We start from the raw sequence: 25,915 nt of genomic DNA on the forward strand, positions 1-25,915 counted from the left end.
AAAAGAAATTTGATGACTTCACAACAGTCTAGTCGTTCAGACTGCCTTCACTCAGGCAGCAAATGCAGTTCACCTTGTCAGCACACAGCGTATACTGTTGGCCTAGGACAGCATAAGGTTTCACTCGTTTTCAACTTTCTGAATCAGAAATGTCAGGCACAACTTAGATTAAGGAGTATGTCTTTTAATATAGTTAAAATTAAGTTGTTTTAGGGGATGGGATTAGGTGGCTCAGTGGTCTTTGGAGGACCCAAGTTTGGTTCCCAGCACCCACATAAGCTTACAACAATTTGTGACTCTAGTTCCAGGCTTCTGACACTCTTTCTGGCTTGCACATGTTACACATTATATTCCAGGCAAAACATATATACATAAAATAAGATTAAAATTTTGAAAACTTAGTTGTTTTAAAGAAGTGCAAGTTTATGCATGTGTATTTAACTTTCTTGCTTTATGGTGTACCTCTTTTGTCCATAGAGGCCATCCAAGATCCTCAGAGAACAGTAGAAACTACAGATAACTCTGAAGTTTTTATTATTTTCTATGCATACATATCTGTGACAGAGTTGCTAATTTGTAATTTAGGTATAAATTTTTTTGGGGGGGTGCAGTAAACTTTATTGATGGTATTCAAGAGAGAAGGGAGGGCTCCCTAGGCCCCTCCTGTTATTGTGGGGTCTGGGACAGAAATTGGGAGGTACTCATTGTTGGGGGCTGAGTTGGGATGGGGACTCCTCAGCAACTGAGGGCCTCTCTCTTGCTCTCAGTGTCCTTGCTGGGCTGGGTGGTCCAGGGTTTCTTACTCCTTGGAGGCCATGAGGGCCATGAGGTCCACCACCTTGTTGCTGTAGCCGTATTCATTGTCATACCAGGAAATGAGCTTTACAAAGTTGTCACTTAGGGCAATGCCAGCCCCAGCATCAAAGGTGGAAGAGTGGGAGTTGCTGTTGAAGTCGCAGGAGACAACCTGGTCCTCAGTGGAGCCCAGGATGCCCTTTAGTGGGTCCTCGGACGCCTCCTTCACCACCTTCTTGATGTCATCACACTTGGCAGGTTTCTCCAGGCAGCATGTCAGATCCACAACGGATACATTGTGGGTAGGAACATGGAAGGCCATGCCCGTGAGTTTCCCATTCAGCTCTGGGATGACCTTGCCCACAGCCTTGGCAGCACCAGTGGATGCAAGAATGATGTTCTGGGCTGCCCCACGGCCATCACGTCACAGCTTTCCAGAGGGGCCATCCACAGTCTTCTGAGTGGCAGTGATGGCATGGATTGTGGTCATGAGCCCTTCCACAATGCCAAAGTTGTCATGGATGACCTTGGCCAGGGGGGCTAAGCAGTGCAGGATGCATTGCTGACAATCTTGAGGGAGTTGTCATATCTCTCGTGGTTCACACCCATCACAAACATGGGGGCATCTGCTGAAGGGGCGGAGATGATGACCCTTTTGGCCCCACCCTTCAAGTGAGCCCCAGCCTTCTCCATGGTGGTGAAGACGCCAGTAGACTCCATGACATACTCAGCACCAGCGTCACCCCATTTGGTGTTAGTGGGATCTCACTCCTAGAAGATGGTGATAGGCTTCCTGTTGATGACAAGCTTCCCATTCTCAGCCTTGACTGTGCTGTTGAATTTGCCATGGGTAGAGTCATACTGGAACATGTAGACCATGTAGTTGAGGTCAGTGAAGGGGTCGTTATGGCAACAATCTCCACTTTGTCAGATGCAGAAGAGAAGGCAGCCCTGGTAACCAGGCGCCCAATACGGCCAAATCCGTTCACACCGACCTTCACCATCTTGTCTATGAGACGAGGCTGGCACTGCACAAGAAGATGCGACTGTCTCTGGAGCAGGGAGGAGCAGAGAGCCTAGGTATAAAATTAACAGGGTGGAAAGATGGCACAGTGGATAAAGTGCTTGCTGTGCAAGCCTGGTAACTTGAGCTTGATCCCTGAAATTCATGTAAAGGTGGAGAGACCCGACTCCATGAAGTTGTCCTCTGACCTCCACATGTGTGCTGTGGACCCCACCCACACCCCCACCAATCATGTATTTACCATGTGCATTCAACACACACACACACACACACACACTAACATTCACTAGCACTAAAGTACAAAGATTGTGTCAGCATACTATATAGTAAATGGTATGTAAATGGGTTCTATTAAAAATATCTTACCACACTTTTACCTTTAATATTAGATGGCTTTTCCATGGTGTGTTTGAATTGCCAGCGTCACTTTTGTGCTTAAGAGCCATTATTAAGTAAAATGGGGTTACTTGGTTGCAGCAAATGCTTCTGGGACATTCTTATAACCAGAGACTACTACATAGTAACTAATGGGCAGGTAGCATTGGGTATTCTGTAGGCAGATGGATGATTTTATGCCCCATTAGAGCAAAACAAGATGGCTTGATATTTTATCATGGTATTTAGAATAGCACACAGTTACAAATTTCTTGTGGAGTTTTTTATGTAATTCTTTGGGCCCTTGTTAACCACAGGTAACTGAAATTGTGGAAAGTGAAGCCATGTATAGGTGTGAGCACTGTTGTACAGTGTCCTACTTGGCTTCTGTTATTAGCGTTAAAACCAGCTTTCTTTCTTCCCTCTGTCCTGGCAGGGACTCTGTCATAGCTTAGACCTTCAGATTTAGAGAGGTTTTGTTCTTAACCTCTTCAGCTTTCCTCATATAGCTAGGCCATCTGAAGACAGTGTGGTGACATACTTGTGATCCAGGCACTTGGGAGGTAGCTAATATGCTAGAGCATGAGTCAAGAATTAAAGAGCATCCTCAGCTAGATGGGAAGTTTGAGAACAGTCTGTATGAAACTTTCAGAACAATCAAACCATTCACAGAAGGACAAAACCTTGTGAGAGATTTTTCATACTAAATGATTTGCTCGCTTGTTTTGAGAGTCTTGCTGTGTTGCCCAGTCCTCAACTCCTTGTGTAATCCTGGCTGGCCGCCAATTTGCAATCCTTACATCTTAGTTTTCTGAGTGCTAGCTCTAAAAGTATATACCCACTACATCTAAATTTAATGCATTCAAGTGCCTTGTTGTCAAACTTCTTGTTATCAACAAACTTTGAGTAGCATAATTGTCTTGGCCATGCAGCAGAAAGTTAGAAGTGCTAGTGCTTAGAAGCAAGGTGCCCACAGCAATTTCTGCCAGACCCCTGACTCCTCTCATTTGTGTGTGTCCTGAGACATGTGTTACTTAAAGATGACTTCTGTGGTATGTGGGAATCGTTTTGCTAGAAGTCTATATTTTATGTGGTTTTCTTAAATCCAAGTTCCTTTGCTTGTCTTTGAGGGTTCTCTTTTCTTCCTGATTCTTCCCTGTTTGCCTTGAGATGTATCATCATCATCATTACCACCACCACCACCACCACCACCACCACCACCACCACCACCACCACCACCACCACCACCACCACCATCACCATCATCATCATCATCATCATCCAAGTGTGATTCCTTATTCTCTTTCTGCCAGTGCATTGCTGATACTTTTCAGTTACTCTGTAACCCATTTAACTTACTGTACTCCTTCAGTTGTTTTTTCCCCCTGTGTTACGTTTGCCCTTTTATTCAGACGTATGTTATGTCTACATGTCTTTTCTGAGGAAAATTGCTATCCCATAGACTCTGCTGAAGAAAATGTTGCCTTTGACTCTAGGTCACCATTCTCAGTACTGTGTGACCCTGACATATTAACCATTGTTGGTTAGCTGGGAGATGGAGTACGTCACCCAAAGATGGCCAGCTGTTCTAGGGTAGATGAGTCATGCAAGGCTCAGCATTAAAACTTCGGCTCCTGAAGAGGAGATGAATAAAACTGTGAGATCCTCTTCTTTAAAGATAACACTGGGATTGGACTGTGAAGAGGATCCATGGTTACAGTGAGGACATTCAAAAACAGAAAAAAAGCAAGCAAAAAAAAAAAAAAAAAACTCATTAGGTTTTCTAACCATGCAAAATTGGACATCGTATAAAACTTTTGTTATAAGACACATTATTTAGAGAGTAAAGACCTTGACTTTATTTTATCTGGTTTTCAAAGGGGCCAGTGAATCAAAAGATAATCAAGAACCTTAGGTGGCAGGGGAAGCAAGAGCTGAGAGTTAGCAGCAGATGAAAACATAGATTGGGACTTCCTGCTGCTGAGGGGACACAAATAACTGCTTGCCAATTTTTGACTATTATTTTGGATCCATGAAGCTTTTGTCTAGCCTGGTTTCCTCTTGCTAGATAGTCTGGAACTCTCTGGGGGCCTGACTCTGGAGCTAATATTTCTGTGCTCGTCTCTATAAGCATAGGTTTATAATAGTGTGTTCTGTTTGCATATTAGTATGAGCTTCTTGAGGGGATTGTGAGTGAATTTGTTTGTGTCCTCAAGCAAAAGGCTATTGGGACAACCTTGTCTACACAGCAGAAGATGTGCTTTAAGGGGAATAGCAGCTAAGGCAGATCTTCTTTTTCCCAGGGTGCTAAGTATCTGTGATCAGTACCACTTGATCTGCCCAATGCTGAGGAAGGAGCTTGGTAAAAATGAAAATTCTGATCTCCTCCTACATATTATGTCACAAAATGGATAGCATACATCATGCACTTCTGCTCAGACCCATAGGACAAAAGCTGCCTCAGGAAAGATATTCTTGCAGTTATGGGGCATGCCAATTGAGCTGCTCTGTAATCTCAGTGCTTTCTTTTACCAGAAATGGTGTTTTTGGGCTTTCAGACTTGGCTGTCTGACAGATATCTTCTCAGAGGGAATGATGAGAGCTTGTGACTCTAAAAAGCAGTTGCTTTTATTAGAATGGAGGAGGAACTGTCCATAGCTGTGGCTCTAGACTTTACGTTGTAAATGAGCTTTAAAGATGTGGGGAGCTTGTGGAATAGTTTCCACAGTTGTGAAGGACTGTTAGAACACCTGATTGTCTAGTTGTCAGTGCTAGACAGACTTTCTTCCCATGCTTCAACCACATACCATGTTGTACCAGGCTTTGAGTATTGTTTGTTGCCTAGGTTGAGATCGCTCTCTTTTTTGTTTTCCTCACAATGAGGCTGGTTTTGTTTTGTTTTGTTGTTTATTTAGTTTGTTTTTGTTTGTTTTTTAAGTTTCTAGAAGCAGGGCCTATTAAAGTGTTCTTATGACAACCTGTTGGGACCATGTGGTGCCTACATTGTATTCTGATTATTTGTAAAACATATGCGATAATCCAGGAATCTTCTGCAAAACCAAAGATTATAACAGAAAGTGTGTTAATTTGTTGATATAAATTTGCTTTAATTTGGTAATTTGAGGGGTGGAAAGATGTCTCAGGAGTAAAGAGCACTGATTGTTCTTCCAGAGGGCCCAGGTTCAATTCTCAGTGCCCACACGGAACTCCTAATTTCATGGGGGATCTGATGCCTTCTTCTGGCCTCTGTGGGTACCAGATGTGCTTGTGATACTCAGATGTGCATGTAAGTGAAACACTCATTGATGTAAAAATTTAAAAGTTGATACTTTGATAGATTGAATTTTTAAAAGTAACTCGTTTAGAGTAAGTTTTCATTATAAAGGAGTATAGAGAATGTTTTATTTTCATTTTAACTTAAAAACTATTTTATGTGTATGGGTGTTTTGTCTTCATGTATGTTTGTGTGCCACATGCAGTCAGTGCCTCAGGAAGTCAGAAGAGGGCATCTGATCCTTGGAACTGGAGTTAGATTCAATTGTTATCTCCCATCTGGGTTCCAAGAACCAAACCCAAGTTCCTCTGGGAGACCAGCCAGTGTTCTTAGCCTCTGAGCCATCTCTCCAGCCTGTGTCTATCTGTAAATGAAGATAATAGCCACCCCTCTATAGAGAGTCCTTGGGAAGATGAATGTGGTAGTATGTAGGTAGCAGGCAGGATACTGATCACAGTAGCCAGTGGATACTAACTCTGTATTTTTACTAATATAAAGTTATTTAATGATATATATTCACTAACGTTTTGTAACTGTTATAAAACTCCATTGACTGACTCTATTTTTAGATTTTTAAATTTGTCTTAGGCTAGACCTCTAGTAGAGACGCTTTGGAAAATGTATGCTTGGCTCTGTCTATGTGGTTCTCTGTGCTGTGGTGTAAGCGCTTCCTGTTGTCTGTGCAGGAATAATGACTGCTGTGCTCAGGGGTCACTCTCTTCTCGCAGAGTAAGAAGCTGGACACAGGCTTAGCGTATCTGGGAATAGATCTTAAGATCCATAGCACACAAACACGCAGTCAGATCTGAGGGTTGTTAAGACGACTTTAATAAAGAGTCTCTGAAGATAAAAAGAAGTCAGCAAGCATGGAAGCTGTCAGAAACTACTAGGGCTATGTTGGAAACACAGGACAACCTAAATTGGCTCCCACTGGCCAGAATGTGTACAGATTGAGCATCAAAAAGGGGCAACTACCATCGAGTCAAACACATTCAGTGTCTTCAGGCTGTGAGTTCATGCTGACAGAGGAAGCGTTACTAGAATGCGTGCTCACCACCACTCTGAGTGACTTAGAAGCTGTCACTGAAAACCAGATTAGCAGTGGATAGGTCCTTGGCCTGTGTATCAGCAGCTTCCAAACACACTCAACATCCCAAGCTTGGAATCTCTCTGAAAGAAAAAAAAGAAAGCATGGTTGCAGGTTCTGTGTAGTGGTAGCTTGTCAGGATTACGCTTTGTCACATCTGGAAGTTGTAGATTTCAGATTCAATTGTATCCATGCTTTCTCCACAAATTGCTGATGTGATAAAATGATGATTGTGCTGTTTTGATTTCTGCAAACTGTTACCGTATGGAAAGGTGACGATTGGCCTTAAATGATACTTAAAAACCACATATGAAAATATTTAAAATAAAATTTAAAGACCTTTTTTGGTGTTTAATGCATATATGATTTTGTAGTAGTTTATATAATAAATAGATAGAATTCTAACACTTTGGAGACAGTGATTACGCTGTTCTTACAGTATTTCACACCTGTGCTATGAGGGTTGCTAATTGAGTTGGGATGTATGTGTCCAAAGTTGTATAATTATGTACAGTGTTTACTGAAATTTACTAAAATCTAAGACCATTTGGACTTTGTATCACAATTCATTCTTTTACACTTACTTACCTAAAATTCAGTGAAATTGATGATTTGTACATTTTATGAATAAAAATGAATATATAATTAATAGTTAACTGATCGTTAGATCATTAGACCAGCCACGCAGTGTCTTTAGGATGTGCTAAATATAGACACTCTACAAAAGCTGGTGTGCTGTTGTCTTCATAAGCTCACAGGATACTGGTGGCATCTAAGGGTATAGAATGTCAGTTCTACCAGAACCCCTGCTGCTGCACAGCTGAGGAAAAGAAGGTTATCCTAACACCTGAATTAGTTAAGTCATTAGTGATGAATTTTCCATCAGGCAGGGGAAAAAAAGAATGATTAGCAAAGATCACACCCCTGGGAGGAATACAAGGTTAAACAGCCAGCTTCTCATTGTCCTCAGCTGTGCAATAAACAGATCTTTATGATTTAAGATTTTAGGGTACTGGGAAACATTTGGTGTTTTTATGTTCTGGAAAAAACAGAATAGTTCCAGTTAGGGATAGTTTACTGACTTTATTAAAGCTATATATTTGCTGGGAACTTTTTAAAACCATTTGCTTGATGTGGGACTTAGAGATTTTTAGAAGAATGTGAAAAAGTAAGAAGCAGGAATCCATTCCTGTGGAGCCATCTCAGGGACCCTGTGAGAAGTGTCCGTAGCTGGCCAGTCTTCATATGCAGAGCAGAAAGCACAGCTAACGTGGGGCGGAGCTGGCTTCCTGCACTTCCGATGTTGTCTGGGGAATCTGAGCAGAAAGAGTGCTCTCCGTTTCTAATTTTGGTTTCACTAATAGATTTTTCTGGCTCACTTAATTTTTCTCTTCCCACCTCTTCACCTTTATCAAAACATTACAATGAAACAGATTAATAACTAGGAAAATGAAAGGCCCATCTATTTTAAAAATCCTGTAATGTTCTTTAAGAATATAATTGGACACCATTCATTTTAATAAGTATTTTAGTATGTATATATTGGAAACTCAGTCTCTAATAGCATTTTTAGGCACAAGAAATGGGAAAACCGACATATTTAGAAAATAATACATTGGGGTTTGGGGAGGAGGAGATGATGTTGAAGGACAAATAGAATATAGACAGAGAACCCCAACATACTGTTGAGTTGTATACTGTACTCTGTAGAAATTCAGGTGATGTTTCCCAGAGGAGTGTCTCCAGCCCCCGTGTCTCACTTAGGCTTCCTTGTTGTTCTGATGGGGTTTTCCTTGGTAGCATTGCCATATTTCATTATAAAGTATAAGCCTATGCTTCTGTATGGCAGTTACCATAAATTTTGTCTTTCGCTTTAGATCACAGGGTCATTGAGAACCCAAACTAGCAGAGTTTACCATGGCGTGCACAAGACAACTAGTGTGAACTCTAGTAGGCATTTAACAGTGACCCACCGAGTGCAAAAATGACAAGACAGAACATGGTTTAGCCTGGGGTTTGATATTTGTACAGGACTGTTTACAGAACTAAACAGCTGCCATTTTGGGGAGTTCATTTGTGCTTCTTTGCAGAGATTATCCCATCTGGGCTTGTTAAGTGTTTACATCCCTTCTCCAAAGGGCAGGGAGGGGCAGGAGACCCTCACCTAAGAATCTTGTCAACTGTTGTATGCAGCTCTGCCCTAATTGCATGTAGCTTTAAGGAGGGTATGCTCACTAGTTTTATATCAACTTTGACATCTGATAGGAATGAGCCTCAAAAAGTGAGAAAATGCTTTCATAAGATGTAGGGCATTTTCTTAATTAGTGATTGATGAGGAGAGCCCAGCCCATGTGAGTGGTGCTATTTTTGGGCTGTCGATACTAGGTTCTTTATGAAAGCAGGGTGAGCAAGCCATCATGACCAAACCAGTAAACAGCACTCTTCATGGGCTCCTCACTAGCTCCTGCCTCATGTTTCCTGCCTTGTTTGATTCCAGCCCTAACTTCTTTCAGTGATGGACTGGGATGTGGAAATGTAAGATAAATAAACCCTTTCTTTATGTAACTTTTTTGGTCACATTGTTTCATGGCTACAATAAAAACCCTTAACTAGAGCAGAGGGGCTGGAATAAATAGGCAAGGAAAGGCTGGAGAAGGCTGCTGGGGGAGCCCATCCATCTGTGTGATAAGTCATTATCTTTATTGGGTAGAGACTAATGAAGATGCCTTTTTGAGGCAGTGGGCTGTGTATGTGAGGATCCTTAAGTAACTCCCTCCACTAAGTGACTGCTCACCTATACTCTTTAAGTAACACAGTGGTTTCCCAGAGTGAACTGTGGTAGAATTGAACCTTGGTCTGTTGGGATCTTCTAAGGAGGGGTAGACGTCGTCTCTTTCACTCAGGCAAGGGATTTTGATAATAGTAGTGAAGGCAAAGGAAAGGAAGTCTTCGTAAAGATAAAGTATGCAGTTGTAGTTGAGTTTGACTCTAAAAGGGGAATATCACCTATATTCAGTGGGAGGGCCCCAGAGAGCAGCTAGCCGGCACCCTTTGGAGTGCCCTTGGGCTGGTGTCTTCAGGTGAGAGGCTGGATGGAAAGCTTAACTTCTGTCTGTCATGTGTATTGCTGATTTATATGAGGGTCCTGACTGGAGGTTTTTGGATTCATAAATACCCTGTGGGTGTAGACATGTTCCTGAGGGAGTGTGTGAATTCCTTGAGTGTACATGTAAACAGTCAGGATTACTTTATAGATATCTAGGCAGCTTGTGTTGCGATTAATAAAATGAACTCTCCAGTTTGTGGTGGGCTTTCATCATGTGTAATTTCTTACCATCTCTAGCTAAAGTCACAATTCTCACATAAACACCTTCAAATACTTTAAAAAGAAATTGTTCCACTTTGCTGTGGATACTGGGGAGCTGTAGGCAAGGGTTCACACAACCTGATCCAACTGGTTCTAGTGAGAGGATGATCCCTCTCCTCCCCTCCCCTCCCCTCCCCCTCTCCTCCCCTCCCTCCCCTCCCCATCCCTCTCTCTCATTCACTCATACATCCTTAACAGAAATTAAAGCTTTGAATTTTTCTTTGAATATTATTTTCTTTGTCTTGATTCATTCATTTTTTTCCTTATCCTTTTCAACTTGTGACCCTTCAGTTGAAATTAAATTTGCACTGTAAGTTGACTCCCTGAATCTTTTCTTCACAAGCTTTCTTTGTATTTTCTAGAAGAAAAAGGATTAACTCGGGGTTTCCAAAGTAAAAGCAAAGATTGTGATTAAAACTGAATTAGAATCTTTATTCTCTATTATTTGCCAATAGCAAAATAAATAGCCTCGTCTTAAAGAAGCTTTAAAGTAAGTCCCAGAGCCTTTGAGAACCCTTGGATTTTAATTAAAGAAACACAGAATACCATCACTTTCTGTTTGTCAGTGGAAAAAATATGTATTTTTAAAATTTCAAAGCTTAGCCTAGCAGCACATGGAGTACATCTGCTGGTGTTCAGAATTTGGGAGCACAAATGGATTCAGATGTTTAGGCTCTTTGTCTTCACTGGCCCCAGTCTACCTCACCAGCTGAGGGTGGCACGGCCTCAGTGCTTGAAAACAGAGCAGCTCAGGTTACTTGTAAAGCACTCTCTTGGGAACTGATGAAGTCAATCTCTGTTTATGTAGCGGAGACAGGAGCAAGGGTCTGCAGCAGTACTCTGCCGATGAGATTCCATTGGTGTGTCTCTCAGGGAAGGGGCTGGGTTTAATAAGCCTGAATTTCTGACCTGAGGGGTGGTGCAGTGCAGCCCACTTTAGTGGGTCAGTTTGAACTATTTTTGCTTAGGTAGTGTTAGAGCATTGGTTTATTGTGGAAAGTGAGATACCAGTGCCAGCTTTACCTGATAAAAGCCTTGAATGTCTGAGACTTTTTTGTCATGCTATTGGTATTCGGTCAGGGGCAGGGAAGTGAGTGGTCTGTGCATGTTTCAGGGATCTCAGCTTTTTTTTGTATACTTAAATTTCAATTTAACTTGAACTTTCAAAACAGACCTTGCTAGTTTAGCCTGTTCTCAAATGCTCATGAAATCCTTCCCATTTTACAAAATATTTACAAAGTATTCTTGAAAGTAAAATCTCATAAAGATCTTTGGTTTGGTACCAGAGTTCAAAGGGAAGTCCGTTTGGTTTTGATTTGAAAACTGTAAAAACAAAATACCCTCAAAATGGCAGGGTGTGAATTGGTAACTTCAGTTTTACTACAATCTGCCAAGCCCATCCCCAGATGTTTCCAATTAAAAGTCAAGAATGTAACTTGGGTGAATATCATGAGAGCATTTCTTTACTTTTCTCTGATTTTTTTTTCTGAGAAAAATACGTCTCAAATCCTTTAACTTTAATTAAAGCAATAACTTTTCACTTAAATGTTTAAACTTTAACAAAGAAAAGTACAATATTCAAAGGGAATTTTTACATCTCAGCTTTGCAAGCATGCATGGCCCCAAATAAGGGTTCACATACTTATTGTTTTCAAAGGCCAAAAAGAAAGTTTGAAAAGATGTTAAAGCATTTAGAAGTGTTTCTGGATTTACTACAATTTAAGAGTAGTCCTTTTAACAATGTAAATTATTTACAGAGGAGTATTTACTCAGTTTATTGCTTTCTTTGTGTATGGGGGGCATATTGCATTATAATGTAAAGATTACAATGTTCTTTTATTTCTGATCAATTGTGTGTTCATTTGTAAGAAGTGCTTTGATTGGAATCTGGGAAGGCAGGAGATGAAAGAAATCATAATGCCATGTAAAGTCCATATTTCCTACTTCTCTAGATAATACCAAATTATATCTAGATCCACTCATGAGCTTGAAACTTGCTTCAAATGTGTCAGTCTATGTTAAGAGGAAAGGTAGGGGCGATGAATTTGACTGTTTGCAAATCGTTGGGGTTTTTTCCAGAGAAGATGGAGTTACTCTTTATAACCAACTAACTCAGCTTGCCCAGTTTAAATGCAAAGCCCACGATTAATTTGTTTTTGAAGCTTGCTGGAACCATGAAGACATAGAACCACATACCTGTCAGTAAAGATGCAACAGTTGTTTCTTTTTTCATTTCTTGTTTGGAATTTTGGTGGATATAGATTTGGAGTGCCAAAGGGAGACAGCAGTGTAGTCTGGATCTGGATTTGCTATTGGCAAGGGCTTGTTTTGCTGCTGTTTAAACTTCTGATATGGTGCTACTTAGCCTTTAAGACATAATGCACAGGGATGTTTGCTGCTGCTCCAGACAAAGCTGATTCCTGGGCCCTTGATGCACTACCTACCTACCAGCTTGTGTATAGTCCTCATTCTTTCAGTACTGCTGTGCTGGCAGCTGCTGTGCTACTGTCTGGCAAGTCACTGGACATAGCTGCCTCCTCTTCCCTCACAGGTAGTGAGCATGTGGGTAGGGTCAACTCATCTTGTCATGTTTGATGCCAAGTGCATATATTGAACTGGCTCTGAGTTTTAAGACCTGGAGCTTATTTTGTAAATATGTGGGAAAATGTGAATAATTTTAGATTGAGCTGTGGATTAACAAAGGAAATGTTGAATAGTTCATAGCTCATCACTGACATTGCATGATCTTGCTGTTTTATCTCTACTGTAGAAGTAGTATCCGAAATCTAGGAATGTCATTTGAGTAGAGTACTTGTAGCCATGCACAGGCCCTGGGTTTGGTCCCTAGTACTCAGCTTCCACCTTTGAAAAAGAAGAATACCATTTTCACTACTTTTAAAGTTATTACAAAATTTGATTCAGATGTGTATGTCTGTGTACTGTGGGCATGCCTGGCATGAGAAGAGGGTGTTGGATCCTCTGGAAATGGAGTTACAGACAGTTGTGAGCTGCACATGGGTGCTGGGAATTGAACCCAGGTCCTGTTGAATTATAGCAAGTGCTCTTAATCACTAAGCTGTCTCTTCAGCCTGAGCACTATGCTCTTAACCAGCACAGGGAGAAAGTATTATTGTCTTTACCAACAGAAGTCAAGAGGCTCTTTCCCAAGTCACAGTTCAGCCCTTCCTCCGCCGTCTTCATGTAAGTGAAGCTTTGTAGGAAAAACCATACTCATCATTAAAAAGAAAATGTGAAGTTTTTAAAAGTAAATGCTTTGAGAGAGAAAGTAAAATTGACACGAGCAGGTAGTTCCTAACTTTGTCAGCTGTAAAGTGTCTTTAATTTCATTGATGTTTATAGACCCTTCATAATAGTGAATTTGGTCTTTCAGCATTTAGGCTTTCTCAGAACTAGCTGGAAGCTAGCTTTGTTCAATACAGGTATGGTAGCGGTGCATCCACAGTGTGAATTCAACAACTGTTTCTTGACTAGATAGCACATAAAGCAGAGCACCCACTGTAGGAAAGGAGCAAGGGTGGAGTGTGTGCTGATTCATTATTGATTGATCTATCATGTGTTTACCGACATCAGTGACAAGACTAGGCTGAAAGTGGACTCTCTGGCCTTACAACAGCAAGGGTTAGACGAGTGCAGTGTCGGTCAGCATGCCCTGCAGGGGAAATAGTAAAGGAGGATTGCTGGGCTTCATTGAGGGTACGACCAAGGAAAACAAGATAGGTGCTATGCCTGACCTTGGGTGAAGGCCTGTAATTCCAGCTACTCAAGAGCAGGAGACAGGGGAGTCCAAGTTCAAGGGTTCTCAGGACAACTTAGTGAGACCCTATTACATCATTTAAAAAAAATATTTTTAAAAAAAGGAAAAGGGGTTGGGGATTTAGCTCAGCGGAGAGCGCAAGGCCCTGGGTTCGGTCCCCAGCTCCGAAAAAAAGAAAAAGAAAAAAATAAGGAAAAAAGGAGGTCATGAATTTAATGTAGCTTTGTGGTACAGGGTTTGTATAACATACATAAAGGTTCAGTCTCCTATATACACACACACACCACCACCACCACCACCACCACCACCACCACCACCACCACCACCACCAACAACAACAACAACAGTGAGAAGTCCTGAGGTGTATGCAGGACTAGCATGTTCCAGGAGCTACAAAGAAGCCAGTATAGCCACATTGGCATGATGGAAGAGGGGACAGTTGCAGAAAAACCAGGGCAAAAGGATAATGACTGCTTCATCTAGGGCCTTGTAGGCTCTGTCACAAATCAGGCATGCATGGAAATCAACAATGCCTGGCAGTATGAAGCAATACTATACTATTTTTAGCTACTTTTTTTTTTTTAAACATTTTGGACGGTGGTGGGGGTGGGGTTGGGGTTCATGCATGCCATACTATGTGTGTAGAGGTCAGAGAACAGTTCTTCTACTATGTGGATTCTAGGGATGTATTTGGGTCCCCAGGCTTGGTGGCAGGCTCTGTTTTCCACTTGCAGGCCTTCCATTTTTAATTGGATTACCTATACACTGGGGTGGGGGGATGGGTTGGGGGTAAGACTGTGAGGGCTTATGAGTCTAGGGGTTTTTTAGGACTTGATGCAGATATACAGTTTTGAAAACAGTGGATCCTGTGCTGATGGGAAGAATTTTGATAGTGTATGAATCCCATCAGTATAAGCATGACAAAACTGAGGTTTACAGCTTGTTAGAACCATTTCTTGTTGCTGCTTCATGTCACTAGACACTTTTGTTTTTGTTTTTGTTTTGCTTCTGGAAATTAGGATTTCTAACTAGATGTCTTAGCTGGGGGGAAATGCTTGTGGAAGTGCTAGATATTAGTCTATCTTAAAGTCTTACTCCTGACAGATTACTGCTGTGCTTTACATACTCTACACAGTATGGGGTAGGATGTGATATTGAGGTGGTCCTTTTTAAAACATCATTACTTTCCATTTATTGATACTTTGTCTGCGCCTGTGGAGGCCAGAAGAGGGTATGGGACCCCCTAGAACTAGGGTTGCAGATGGTCGTGAGCCACCACAGGGGCCAGACATTGAGCCCAGGTCTTCTGGAAGAGCAAGCAAGTGCTCTTAACCACCAAACCACCAACTATGTGTCTCCAGCCACATAGTGAGACATTTCAGTCTCTAGTTATCAAAATGAGTACAGTTTTTAGGCTGAATTCTATTTTGCCGGACCAAGGTATGTTTTGCATAATTTATTTGGTGGCTCTTTCATAGGGTGGAAAATTTGATCAGTATGGTAATGCTCTTCAAATTATGATCTAAAGCCTTCAGGTTAGAAGAATGCCTTTGTTCACTGAATTGACCAACCAAAGCAAACAAACCCTTTGGGAAGTCGGTCTTTAGTAAGACGTGGGACAGGAGGTTTTTTTTTTTTAATCTTTATTAACTTGAGTATTTCTTATTTACATTAAGATTGTTATTCCCCTTCCTGGTTTCCGGGCCAACATCCCCCTAACCCCTCCCCTCCCCTTCTATATGGGTGTTCCCCTCCCCATCCTCCCCCCATTACCGCCCTCCCCCCAACAATCATGTTCACTGGGGGTTCAGTCTTGGCAGGACCCAGGGCTTCCCCTTCCACTGGTGCTCTTACTAGGATATTCATTGCTACCTATGAGGTTGGAGCTCAGGGTCAGTCCATGTATAGTCTTTGGGTAGTGGCTTAGTCCCTGGAAGCTCTGGTTGGTTGGCATTGTTCATATGGGGTCTCGAGCCTCTTCAAGCTCTTCCAGTCCTTTCTCTGATTCCTTCAACGGGGGTCCCGTTCTCAGTTCAGTGGTTTGCTGCTGGCATTCACCTATGTACTTGCTGTATTCTGGCTGTGTCTCTCAGGAGAGATCTACATCCGGTTCCTGTCGGCCTGCACTTCTTTGCTTCATCCATCTTGTCTAGTTGGGTGGCTGTATATGTATGGGCCACATGTGGGGCAGGCTCTGAATGGGTGTTCCTTCTGCCTCTGTTCTAAACTTTGCCTCCCTATTCCCTCCCAAGGGTATTCTTGTTCCCCTTTTAAAGAAGGAGTGAAGCATTTGCATTTGGTCATCCTTCTTGAGTTTCATGTGTTCTGTGCATCTAGGGCAATTCAAGCATTTGGACTAATAGCCACTTATCAATGAGTGCATAACATGTGTGTTTTTCTGTGATTGGGTTACCTCACTCAGGATGATATTTTCCATTTCCATCCATTTGCCTATGAATTTCATAAAGTCATTGTTTTTGATAGCTGAGTAATATTCCATTGTGCAGATGTACCACATTTTCTGTATCCATTCCTCTGTTGAAGGGCATCTGGGTTCTTTCCAGCTTCTGGATATTATAAATAAGGCTGCTATGAACATAGTGGAGCACGTTTCTTTTTTATATGCTGGGGCATCTTTTGGGTATATGCCCAATAGAGGTATACCTGGGTCCTCAGGTAGTTCAATGTCCAATTTTCTGAGGAACCTCCAGACTGATTTCCAGAATGGTTGTACCAGTCTGCAATCCCACCAACAATGGAGGAGTGTTCCTCTTTCTCCGCGTCCTCGCCAGCATTTGCTGTCAACAGGAGATGTTTTTAGCTAGTGTTTGCAGGGTTCGTCCTTCTACATGTTTTAGATTTAACTGTGGTGTTTTCTAATCTCTTATTCTATGACAACTTAGTAAAGTTGGTTGAAATATTATATGGCCTCGTTTGTGATCTCTCTGTGTTTCCTTCTTTTCCTTGGTTGGTTCGAGTTTTACAAACAACCGTAAGACAGTTACTGGGCATCACAGCTATATTTAGAACAGATTCAGCTCTTCTTCAGCACCTTGGACTCAGCCACTCCTCTTCTGAATTGTTCTTCACTTGGAAAGAACTCCTCAAAGAGCTGTGGAATAAGCTGTCAAAGGTGTTACATTTTCAAAATTCTGAGTACTTTAGAAGTCTGTGCTAACTCAACATTTCTCATCTATCTAAAAGTCAGCACCCTAGGAAAGAATTAATCCGCTTTTACTTCATTGTTCAATTTGAATGAATATACTTAGAGGTTGATTAAATATTTTTCTTCTCAACACGGGAAAGTCTGTCCAAATCCTTAAGTAATTACATTCTTAATGCAAACATCTCTCGTCTTCTGTGAATAGGGAACAGGCAGGGCAGCTTTCACGTCCCTGTGGTTCTCCTTTGTGGGATGGTGACTCTGAATTGAGCGTTAATCATTTCAGTCACATACCTCTCAAGCAGCTTAGTTTAGAAAGCAGAATATTTCACAGTAGTTTATGCCATAAAACTGCATTCTTTGATGGCCTGAGAGACTAAAGTATTGAAAGAAGCCTATACTTTGGAGAATAGTATTTAATGAAATTGATAGATTTAACTTCAAATGATACCAAGAAGTCAAAATGTATTTCTGATGTTTTAGTGAGTAAAATGTTAAAGAATTAAAAGTAAATGTAGTATTTCTCCTATGAGCAAATTGGATCTTTGAGAACATTGTGAAACCTAGGGGCTTTGAGGTTGTGTGCTTGTCACACACATATGTACCTCACCTGTACCTCACCTTTGTGCAACTCTGACACTCCAGTGGATTGATTCCAGTTAGCTCTCGTTCCTGGTGCTTATTCATGTATCAGTGTGTATTTATGGACTCTGTCTAAGGTGAAAGTCCTTTGTTTAACCTTCAGGACTCATGTTTACCCTTATTCCCAGTGCTGCCTTAACTTAAGCCTCAAGTTAGAAATAGGATCATTTGGGCAGCTGGGGTTTAGTTGTTGTGGTAACACACATTTCTCACCAGTTCTTCTTGGGGCTTCTCTTATGTTCTGTCACATGAAAACATGCTCTTCCATTTTTATTAGTTTTTAAATTCATGCCAATTGTATTTTTATACAAAATTGAGAACTCTAGAATATTTAAGCAAAATGGAGATTCTACAGGTGGAATGATAACAGATTAGATTTAACAGAGTAAAGTATCACATAAAGATTTAATATTGAAAACTATGTAGCTCTGGCACACGGCAAGCTTAGAACTCTTTATAGGAGTTTAGGAAGAGACACTTAATCACTAGGAGAAGTCCAGAGTTCAAATATCATGTTGAGGCTGTTGAGTAAGTCCAAGATAAATTAGGGTGGATCTTTTCATATACTGAAATAGTTTCTTATACTGGATTATAAAACATTTACATATCTGCACTAAATTTTAACCTGTATATCGAATTTGAATTTTAATATTAGAGAAGAGACAGATTTCAGATTTTGAACAAGTTCAAAGAAAATAAAAGCTTTGGTTTTTCTGAAAAAAAATCACTAGTGCTTTTTTATAGTTTGTATCATTATTTAACTATTATCTTTCTTAACTGTTATCCATAAATTATTTATTTATTCCAGCAAATATTGTCTAGTGTTGTACACAGTTCGATATATTTTGATAAAGTATTTTTTGTTGTTGTTTTTTTGGTCTTCAAGACAGGGTTTCTCTGTATAACAGAGCCCTGGCTGCCCTGAACTCACTCTGCAGACCAGTCTGGCCTTGAACTCACAGACATCTGCCTGCCTCCTGGAATTAAAGGCATGCACCACCATACCTAGCTGTAAAGTATAAAGTAGAATTTTTGAAGTTATATCATGACAGAAGTTTTGTTAGACTTTCTATTTTTAAGCTTTTATTGTACTTCCACTAATTTAGATTGCTAATAGATGTGTATTACTAGGATTGTTTTTTAAAACATTAGCATGAACTGAATATTACCAGCCTTGAATCTGTAAACTAAAAATTAGTGATTGGGGACAGTCAAATTCTACTTTTGAAAATAAAACTTGCTTTATGTGACTTTGTATGGTTTTCTATTGCATACAAAGAAGTTTTGGTCTGTTCGTCACTAGCTTTTCATAGACAACTTGATTTCCTCCAAAAGAGTAAAAACTCAGCTTCCAAATCAGTATAACCTGCTAAATGGTGATATGTCCCTTTTACAGAGCCTTATATTACGTGTGAATCTCTAGATACAAAGGTGATCGCTAGCAGAATGCCTAGTGTTTCTGGCAAAGCTTTTCAGTTGACATTAAGCCTGTGACCATAGCATTCCTGGCTTCCTGGATGTTATTGTTTCTAATCCCTGTGGTTTGTTTGTTTGTTTGTTTGTTTGTTTGTTTTTTTCTTATTTCTTGTTAGGGTCAGTATAGACCTTCTGATTTGCTGTGTCCTGAGACATATGTCTGGGTACCCATTGAGCAATGCCTGCCTTCTCTGGACAACTCCAAGTACTGCCGTTTCAACCAGGACCCACAAGCAGGTATGTCTAGAGAAGAGCCCGGCTAGACATCATTACCCTTTTTGTGACTTTTCATAGTTTTTAATATATTGTGTTTGTGTATGAATATGTGCATGTGGGGAGTGAGGGGGCCAGACAGACAGTTAAGTCGTGTGTATACTCTTACTGCTTACTGCATGTGTTTCTCTTGTTGGATTAGTCTTCACGTGCTCTGAAGGCTGACGTGTTTATCTTTCATTCCTTAACAATTATCACAGTATAAAAGTTGCTTACTGGTTTGTTTATTTGACCAATGGAGAGACAGAAATATCTAGCAGTTGAACTAAATGATGTTGTAGGACAGTAATTATTTTGTGAAGTTTTGGGGGTGGTACTTTGTTCGTCCATCACTGTTGAGTTTCCTTTTCTGCGTCCTCTTCCACTCCCTGCCTAGAGTAGCCTGGGGCACACTCTGTCTGCTGTTCTTCCCCTTTGTATGTTCGTCTGTATCACTACCTCTAAACACTGAGAGTGTTAGACCCTGACTTCAGGACTAACAGGCATACTGTGTGCTCTTAGGCAATCAAGTTTTCCTGCCCTCAGATTTCTTACATATTATTAAGATAAAAATACCTGCAAAGTATTCCAGAATTCCAGCAGTTCAGGGTCAGCTTCAACTATATCACGAGTTTGGGGTAAGCCTAAGCAACTTAAGACTCTGTAACAGAAGAAAAGATAGCAGTAAGACATAACCCGCCCATACTTGATCAAAGTATATCATGTATATATGGAAATGTCATAATAAAACTTATGTATAATTAATATATGTTAATAAAAATCTAGTAAGATAAGTCTTACTTATAAACTTATTGAGTTTATAACAAGAGAAGAAAATCAGGCCCAGATATTAAGAATTGCCCCTCAAGCCAGGTGGGAGACAGAAGCAGGTAGGTCTCTTGTGAGTTTTGGTTTACAGAGCAAGTTCCAGGACAGCCAGGGCTACACACAGAACTCTGGTCTTGAAAAACAAAAGCAAAACAAAACAAAACAAAACAAAACAAAGCCCCCTATAGTCTTGGTTCTGTTACTCAACTTAGGCTATTGCATCAGATTTATGTCAGAGGGTTGTGTCCCCATTTACTGCCATTTGCTCTGCCCCTTCTCTGAGAAAACAAACAAGTCTGAATGCCACTCAGTGTGTTAAGTACCTGTGGGTACAGGGCATCCGTCAGACATGGCTTTGTTAAATCAGTCTCTCGGGTGGTTTGTGTTATGCTGCTGTGTGGCTTCCTCAGAGTGAAGCCCTTTGAAGTTACAGATTGTGCTCACTTGCTTTGAGTCTTCATGGAGTCTACTCTGCTGTGAACTTCATTAGAATACAGAAAGAAAGAAATGCCAAGCCTGGCAGAGTCTGGATGAGTAAATGGGAACCAATGGAATGAGGGACATGAGGATAGACGTGTGCTCGTTTCTTTCTATTTTCTCTAACCAGGTTTGTTTGGTTTTTGTGGTTGTACAAAATTGGTTCATGAGTACATTTTGTTGCCTTGAAAAGCTGGTATGAAATCAAGAGTTCAACATCTCACCCATGGCAACACCTTAGAAGTCTGTCTAGAGCCCTGCTTAGAATTGATGGCCACAAAGAGAGCAGCTGACTCACTTGCCGGGGCAGACTCGTTAGCTATTGTATTCATTATTTAGAGTTTACCTGGTGGTGCCCCAGTTTTCTAGACAGGACTTAAATCCCACCTAACTTAGAGTTTACTGATCAAATAGATAATGTTACTTTAAAACAAACATGGGGTTTGTCAGTGAGCTTTGGAGTCATGTCCAGAGCCAAAGGCAAGCATGTTCAACAGGAAAGCCAGTGATTACCACTGTCTCACAACTCAGAAAGTCTCCCTGTGCCTTCCTCCAGGTCAGTTTGGGTCCAGCAGCGTTGGAAGGAAAGCTGCTGAGCACCTTGTTGAGTTGCTTCAGGCTCACTAATAGTTTCCGCTCATCTGGGTAGTACTGGGGTCCAAAATTCCTTCTGACTCCCAAACTTAAGATGCGAGCCTACCTCCCCTTTCTTAGTCCAATTTAATTACTTGGAGAAGCAAGAGACTGTAAGTGCTCCATGTTCTGTGAGGTTGAAAAGGTGACAGAATCGTTTCCATTCATGAAATGGGTGTGCAAATAAATACTCATTCAGTTTATAGATCTTAAAATTCTTTCCAAAACAAGTGGTAACAAGCATTTCATGGCCGAAACAATTTGATTTTGCATCGCCTGCTGTTAATAAGAAAACACTCTCTTCCTGGTGAGTGATGTTCTCCTAGCTTGTGATTTCCTGTGCTCTGGGTTCTGTTCTCAGGGCACACACTCTAGCTGTAACTCTTCATTGTTTAGAAATCATTTATGGAGTCAGAGTAAACTTCTTTGAGAACAATACCTTCAAGCAAATGAAGATTTCACATATGCTGAGTCTTTGGAACTTTGAAGAGAATATGGTATAGTTTTGTTAAAATTGAATGTCACAGTCCAGACAGTATTTGAAATCACACTTGTATCCTGTGGTTTTAGGAAATTAAAATTCAGTTACATGCTGGAATGTATGGAGCCTGCTGTGAACCATGGTCATTGGAGGTTTCCATGGCAAACTGTTAGAAACTCTCCTCCTTTCAGGGGCAGTTTTCCTTTTACATGACCCAACTCTGGCTCAGGAAAAAGACACACAGCCTGATGGGAGTGACATTGCTAGCTGGGCGGGGGTGGGGGTGGGAGGGTGTTTGGTTTGTGTTGTGTTTTGTTTTGTTATCACCAAGCCTTTCCCTCACCACAGAAGTTCTGTGGTTCAGGTCCCTGAAGTAGGTGCCTTGGTTGATCTCATCATGCTCTGTCACAATGGTTTCAAGGTGTATCAGTGGTCTCTGGTCAGAAAAATCTCACATTTTCCCCACCCTACATTGCTGTAAGACTCCAAAATACTCACCCCTAATCCCCTTGGCAGTCTCTGCTTTTCTCTCCCCCTTCCTCTTTCTCTTGGGTTTTATGGTTGTTTAACTAGTAAGCCTGTGCAGCAAATCGTCTATATTGACTGTGCTGTGTTACTGTGTGGGTAAGGGTTGACTATCTTAACTTCTAAAACCTCTAAACTCTTTTTGTTGTAAATAGATATTTTGTTTTCAGTTTAGACATCTGTATTCCAATGAAATGAGTCTAGAAGCCTCTCAAATAACTTTTAAGGAAAACATCCCATTGTTTTTAAAATTAGAATTTGTCTGTATTAGACTTAAAATATTTCAGTAGGACAGTTACACTTTGCTTTCTTAAGCATTTATAGATTATTGTGTGTATATGATGTGTCTATAGGGGCATGGTACCATGGTTTGTATGTACAGGTCATGGTATGTCGTCAGTTCTCTCTCTGTTCATCATTAGATAGGTTCAGGCAATGAATTCAGGGTCAGGTTTGCATGGCAAGTACCAGCCAAACAATCTCACCAGCCCACACTTTACCTTTTTTTCCCTTAAATCATTCCTTTAAAATACTTTTTGGGAGCCTTTGCAGAAGTGTGTCCAGTTTGTGGACTGAGTATGTCACTCAGTGGCAGATGCATACACAAGGCCCCAGGGTTAATTAAGGAGGGGAATTAAGAGCTAAAGTAAGAAGATGCACAGTGGTAACGTCTCATGCTCTCCGCTGCTTCTTCTGAGGTGCATCTGTCTGAGTGCTTTATCAAGCAGAACAAGGGTCACATGTCATAATTCTGTGGTTGCTTGTGCTGCTTTACCTGGATTAAATAAAAGGCATCTTTTGGTAAGGTAAAAACTACTTGGCTGTTAATTCGACCATTAAGAAAATACTATGGGGATTTTGGGGGTGAGTGAAAAAGAGAACAAGTACTACTTTTATGTGGCAGGCACTGTCTAACATAGGTAGTCCTTTTACATACTTTGTTGAAACAGAAGACAATATTTTGGAGTTGATTTTTAAGCCTTGATAGACTGTGGCTTATAGTAATGGGCAAAAAAATTGGTATTATTCAAGGGTATTATAGTCCTTATTTCAGTGTTTTTCACAGTGAAATTTTATTGAGTATATATTTCTCAGTCACCATCCTGTTTTTGCCCATGTTACTCATTTTATCCTCAAACATAACATTTTATACTGACTGCTCAACGTTTGTTGTAAAAACACAGCTAATTTTCACTTCTTTTCAAAGAAAGAAAACAGATTTTATTTCAATTTAGCTCTGTACTTACTTTTTTTTTGAGAACGAATAATTTTTATTTCTGTTTTCACTTATAATTACAGTAATGTATACCTTTTACCATAGATTAGTCTAAAGTTTGTTTGGTTCTGTACAGACTTGCAATGTTTGCAAGAAATTTTCCAGTTTGTCCTAATGTGACCAAGCCATACACCATTGCTTTTGAATTTGTTTGCTATGAAAATAATAACTTAGACCATGTGCTTTGTGCATTTCCTAGGGTAGATTGTTTCTAGCACACCTTGACTCTTCTCAGAGGTCTGCAGCTGCTGTGAAAAAGCTCATTCCTAGTGTGGCCTGCAGCTCCAAAGCCCAGTCTCTGTTACTTCAAAGGGCCTCTTTTTTTTTTTTTTTTTTTTTTTTTAAACTACATTCTTTTTTCTTCCTGGCATGGTTCACTGGCATTTTCTGATACTTTTGTGGTTTATCCAGCGTATGTCCATAGAAAACCCAGGCTCACTCAGATCGAGTGTCTGTGGAAGAGCCAGCCCAGAAAGCTCTCTGTCCTGTCTTCACTGATCTGGCAGGACTTCCTGAACATTGTATTTATGCTCCCTCAGAAGAGTATATGGAGCTAACACATCTTCTTAATCCCTAGGAACCAATGTCTAGCAAAAAGGCAAAACTTCCTTAGGGGTCACAGAATCCTCTGCAGTGATAATTCATGATAAAAGGAAGACTCTGTCTTAACTGGTACAGAGTTGAGTGGTGTTCTTTTGCACTTCCGAGAAGAAATTTTTTTAGAATAATATGTTTCTTTTTAAAGAAAAAAAAAGGTGTGTGTGTGTGTGTGTGTGTGTGTGTGTGTCTCACCATTAGTGTGTCTACCTTTCCTATCTTGTGTGTTCCTGGTATTGAATTTAGGTTTTTAGTTTTGTTAATAAGCAAAAAGCACCTTTCTTTATTCATTAAGCTATGTCAGTGGCTCCCAGGTAGTTTTGTTTTTTGTTTTTTTAAATTTGTTGTCAGCTTAACTATTCAAAGTTATAAAGAGAATCGTATTGCTTGAAGGATAGTTAATAAATAAATATTCTATGTTGTCCATAACAGTGGTAATGATTAGATATACCAGCTGGAGGTAGAGCCAGTTGTACCACAGCACAGGTTCTAAAGGAAATAGGCATCAAAGCAAGAAAATAACCTGGTTGTTTGGTTCAAATTGTTGGTAAGTCTAGGGAATTTATGTTAATATGGAAAAGGTAAAGTGTTAGAGTGTTGTTGAAAACTAGCTAAACACATTTTTGTCTTTCCATGATGTTAGAATTTATGAATGACAACTAATTCACAACACAGTAGATTTATCTATCTATCCATCCATCCATCCATGGCTAAAAAAATGTTAGGAGACTGCAGCAGAGTTCAAGGTATTTCAGAAGCCCTCAGTTGGAGACTCTGAGGAGGTGAAATAACCAGAAGGTCTTTGGAGAAGCAGAGTCCATCTGCAGAGGCAAAAGGATGAGAACAGGTTAGATGGATGAATGGGCAAATGACAATAGCAAGTCTAGATGTGCAAAAAGGAAGAGTAAGCTGCATCAGCAGAGGAGCTTGAGCCAACCTGCAGCCCTTGGGACAGTCTGAAATTGTCTGTTAGTCTTTGATGAACTCACCGGTGCTGAGATGACAGGCCAGGTGGTTGTTGTCACCAGCACAGTGTTATGTATGCATCTCTTGGAGGAATTCAGGTAAGGAGTTACAATAGTAGACTTGATTTTCCTGATGCAATTGTAACACAAGTGTGCCCTTTTTTCCCCTGGATCAACTTAGAGAAATAAGTCATTCACCAGATTGTGCCCTGTGGGTGGTGACCGACAAGTAGTGCTGTTCATGTATCTATTCTGCACCCCCAGAAAGGAGCTGCTGTAAAGTACCGTCTGTCAGGGCAAGCATAGTCTTCACATTATGTTTTATAAGTGTGTGAGCATCCCTGGCTTTGGGGACTTGTGTGGAGTTCTGGACCCAAGTTCCTGCATGTTGAGGGATGGTAAGTAGGATTCCTGATCTTAAACTAGAGGCCAGATCTCCCTCATTCACATGTGTGACAAAAGGTAAAATTTTACTGTCTTTATTATTATTATACTGTATTGTGTTATTATTAAAATGTCAATACTCAGACATAGTAAGGTAAACTTTAGTTTGAAGGTTGTTTCAGAGCCAGCATTGGCAGAGAACTGTAGACTGGATCATGGCATGGATGTTTGTTAGCTCACTTTCACTAAGTCAGCTTGCTCGTGCAGTGTGGTTTGGGTAAGTTAGAGGTGAGTCCAGAGACAGGAGCAACAGTACCCGGGAAGGTGTGACCCAGGAAAGTGCAAAGTGATGCAGTGTGTTCGTTGATGTTCATCCATGTGACCAGCACTGAAGACAAAACAGTGAAGGGACATTGACAGAAAAGGTGGAGTCGGGTGTGCTGGACGCTCTGCTGAAGAAACCCCAGCAACCCAGAAGCCCAGAATGCTTGTTAGAGGAGAACAGTAAGGCAGGGTTAT

At 40.7% G+C, this 25,915-nt stretch overlaps 1 protein-coding gene and 1 pseudogene across 7 annotated transcripts in view; one reads left to right on the forward strand and one right to left on the reverse strand.

Moving 5' to 3' along the window:
- Ate1 (arginyltransferase 1) overlaps nt 1-25,915 on the forward strand; it is a 114,781-nt gene that overhangs the window by 63,865 nt on the left and 25,001 nt on the right. For all 7 annotated transcript variants that reach the window (XM_032892459.1, XM_032892460.1, XM_032892456.1 and 4 more), the window contains one exon: nt 19,095-19,215. In XM_032892459.1, coding sequence (XP_032748350.1) covers nt 19,095-19,215 — 121 coding nt within the window. The remainder of the gene's footprint in view (nt 1-19,094; nt 19,216-25,915) is intronic.
- On the reverse strand, nt 800-1,799 carry LOC116891423 (annotated as a pseudogene).

Source organism: Rattus rattus, chromosome 2, assembly GCF_011064425.1.
Source record: "Rattus rattus isolate New Zealand chromosome 2, Rrattus_CSIRO_v1, whole genome shotgun sequence".
Lineage (NCBI taxonomy): Eukaryota > Metazoa > Chordata > Mammalia > Rodentia > Muridae > Rattus > Rattus rattus.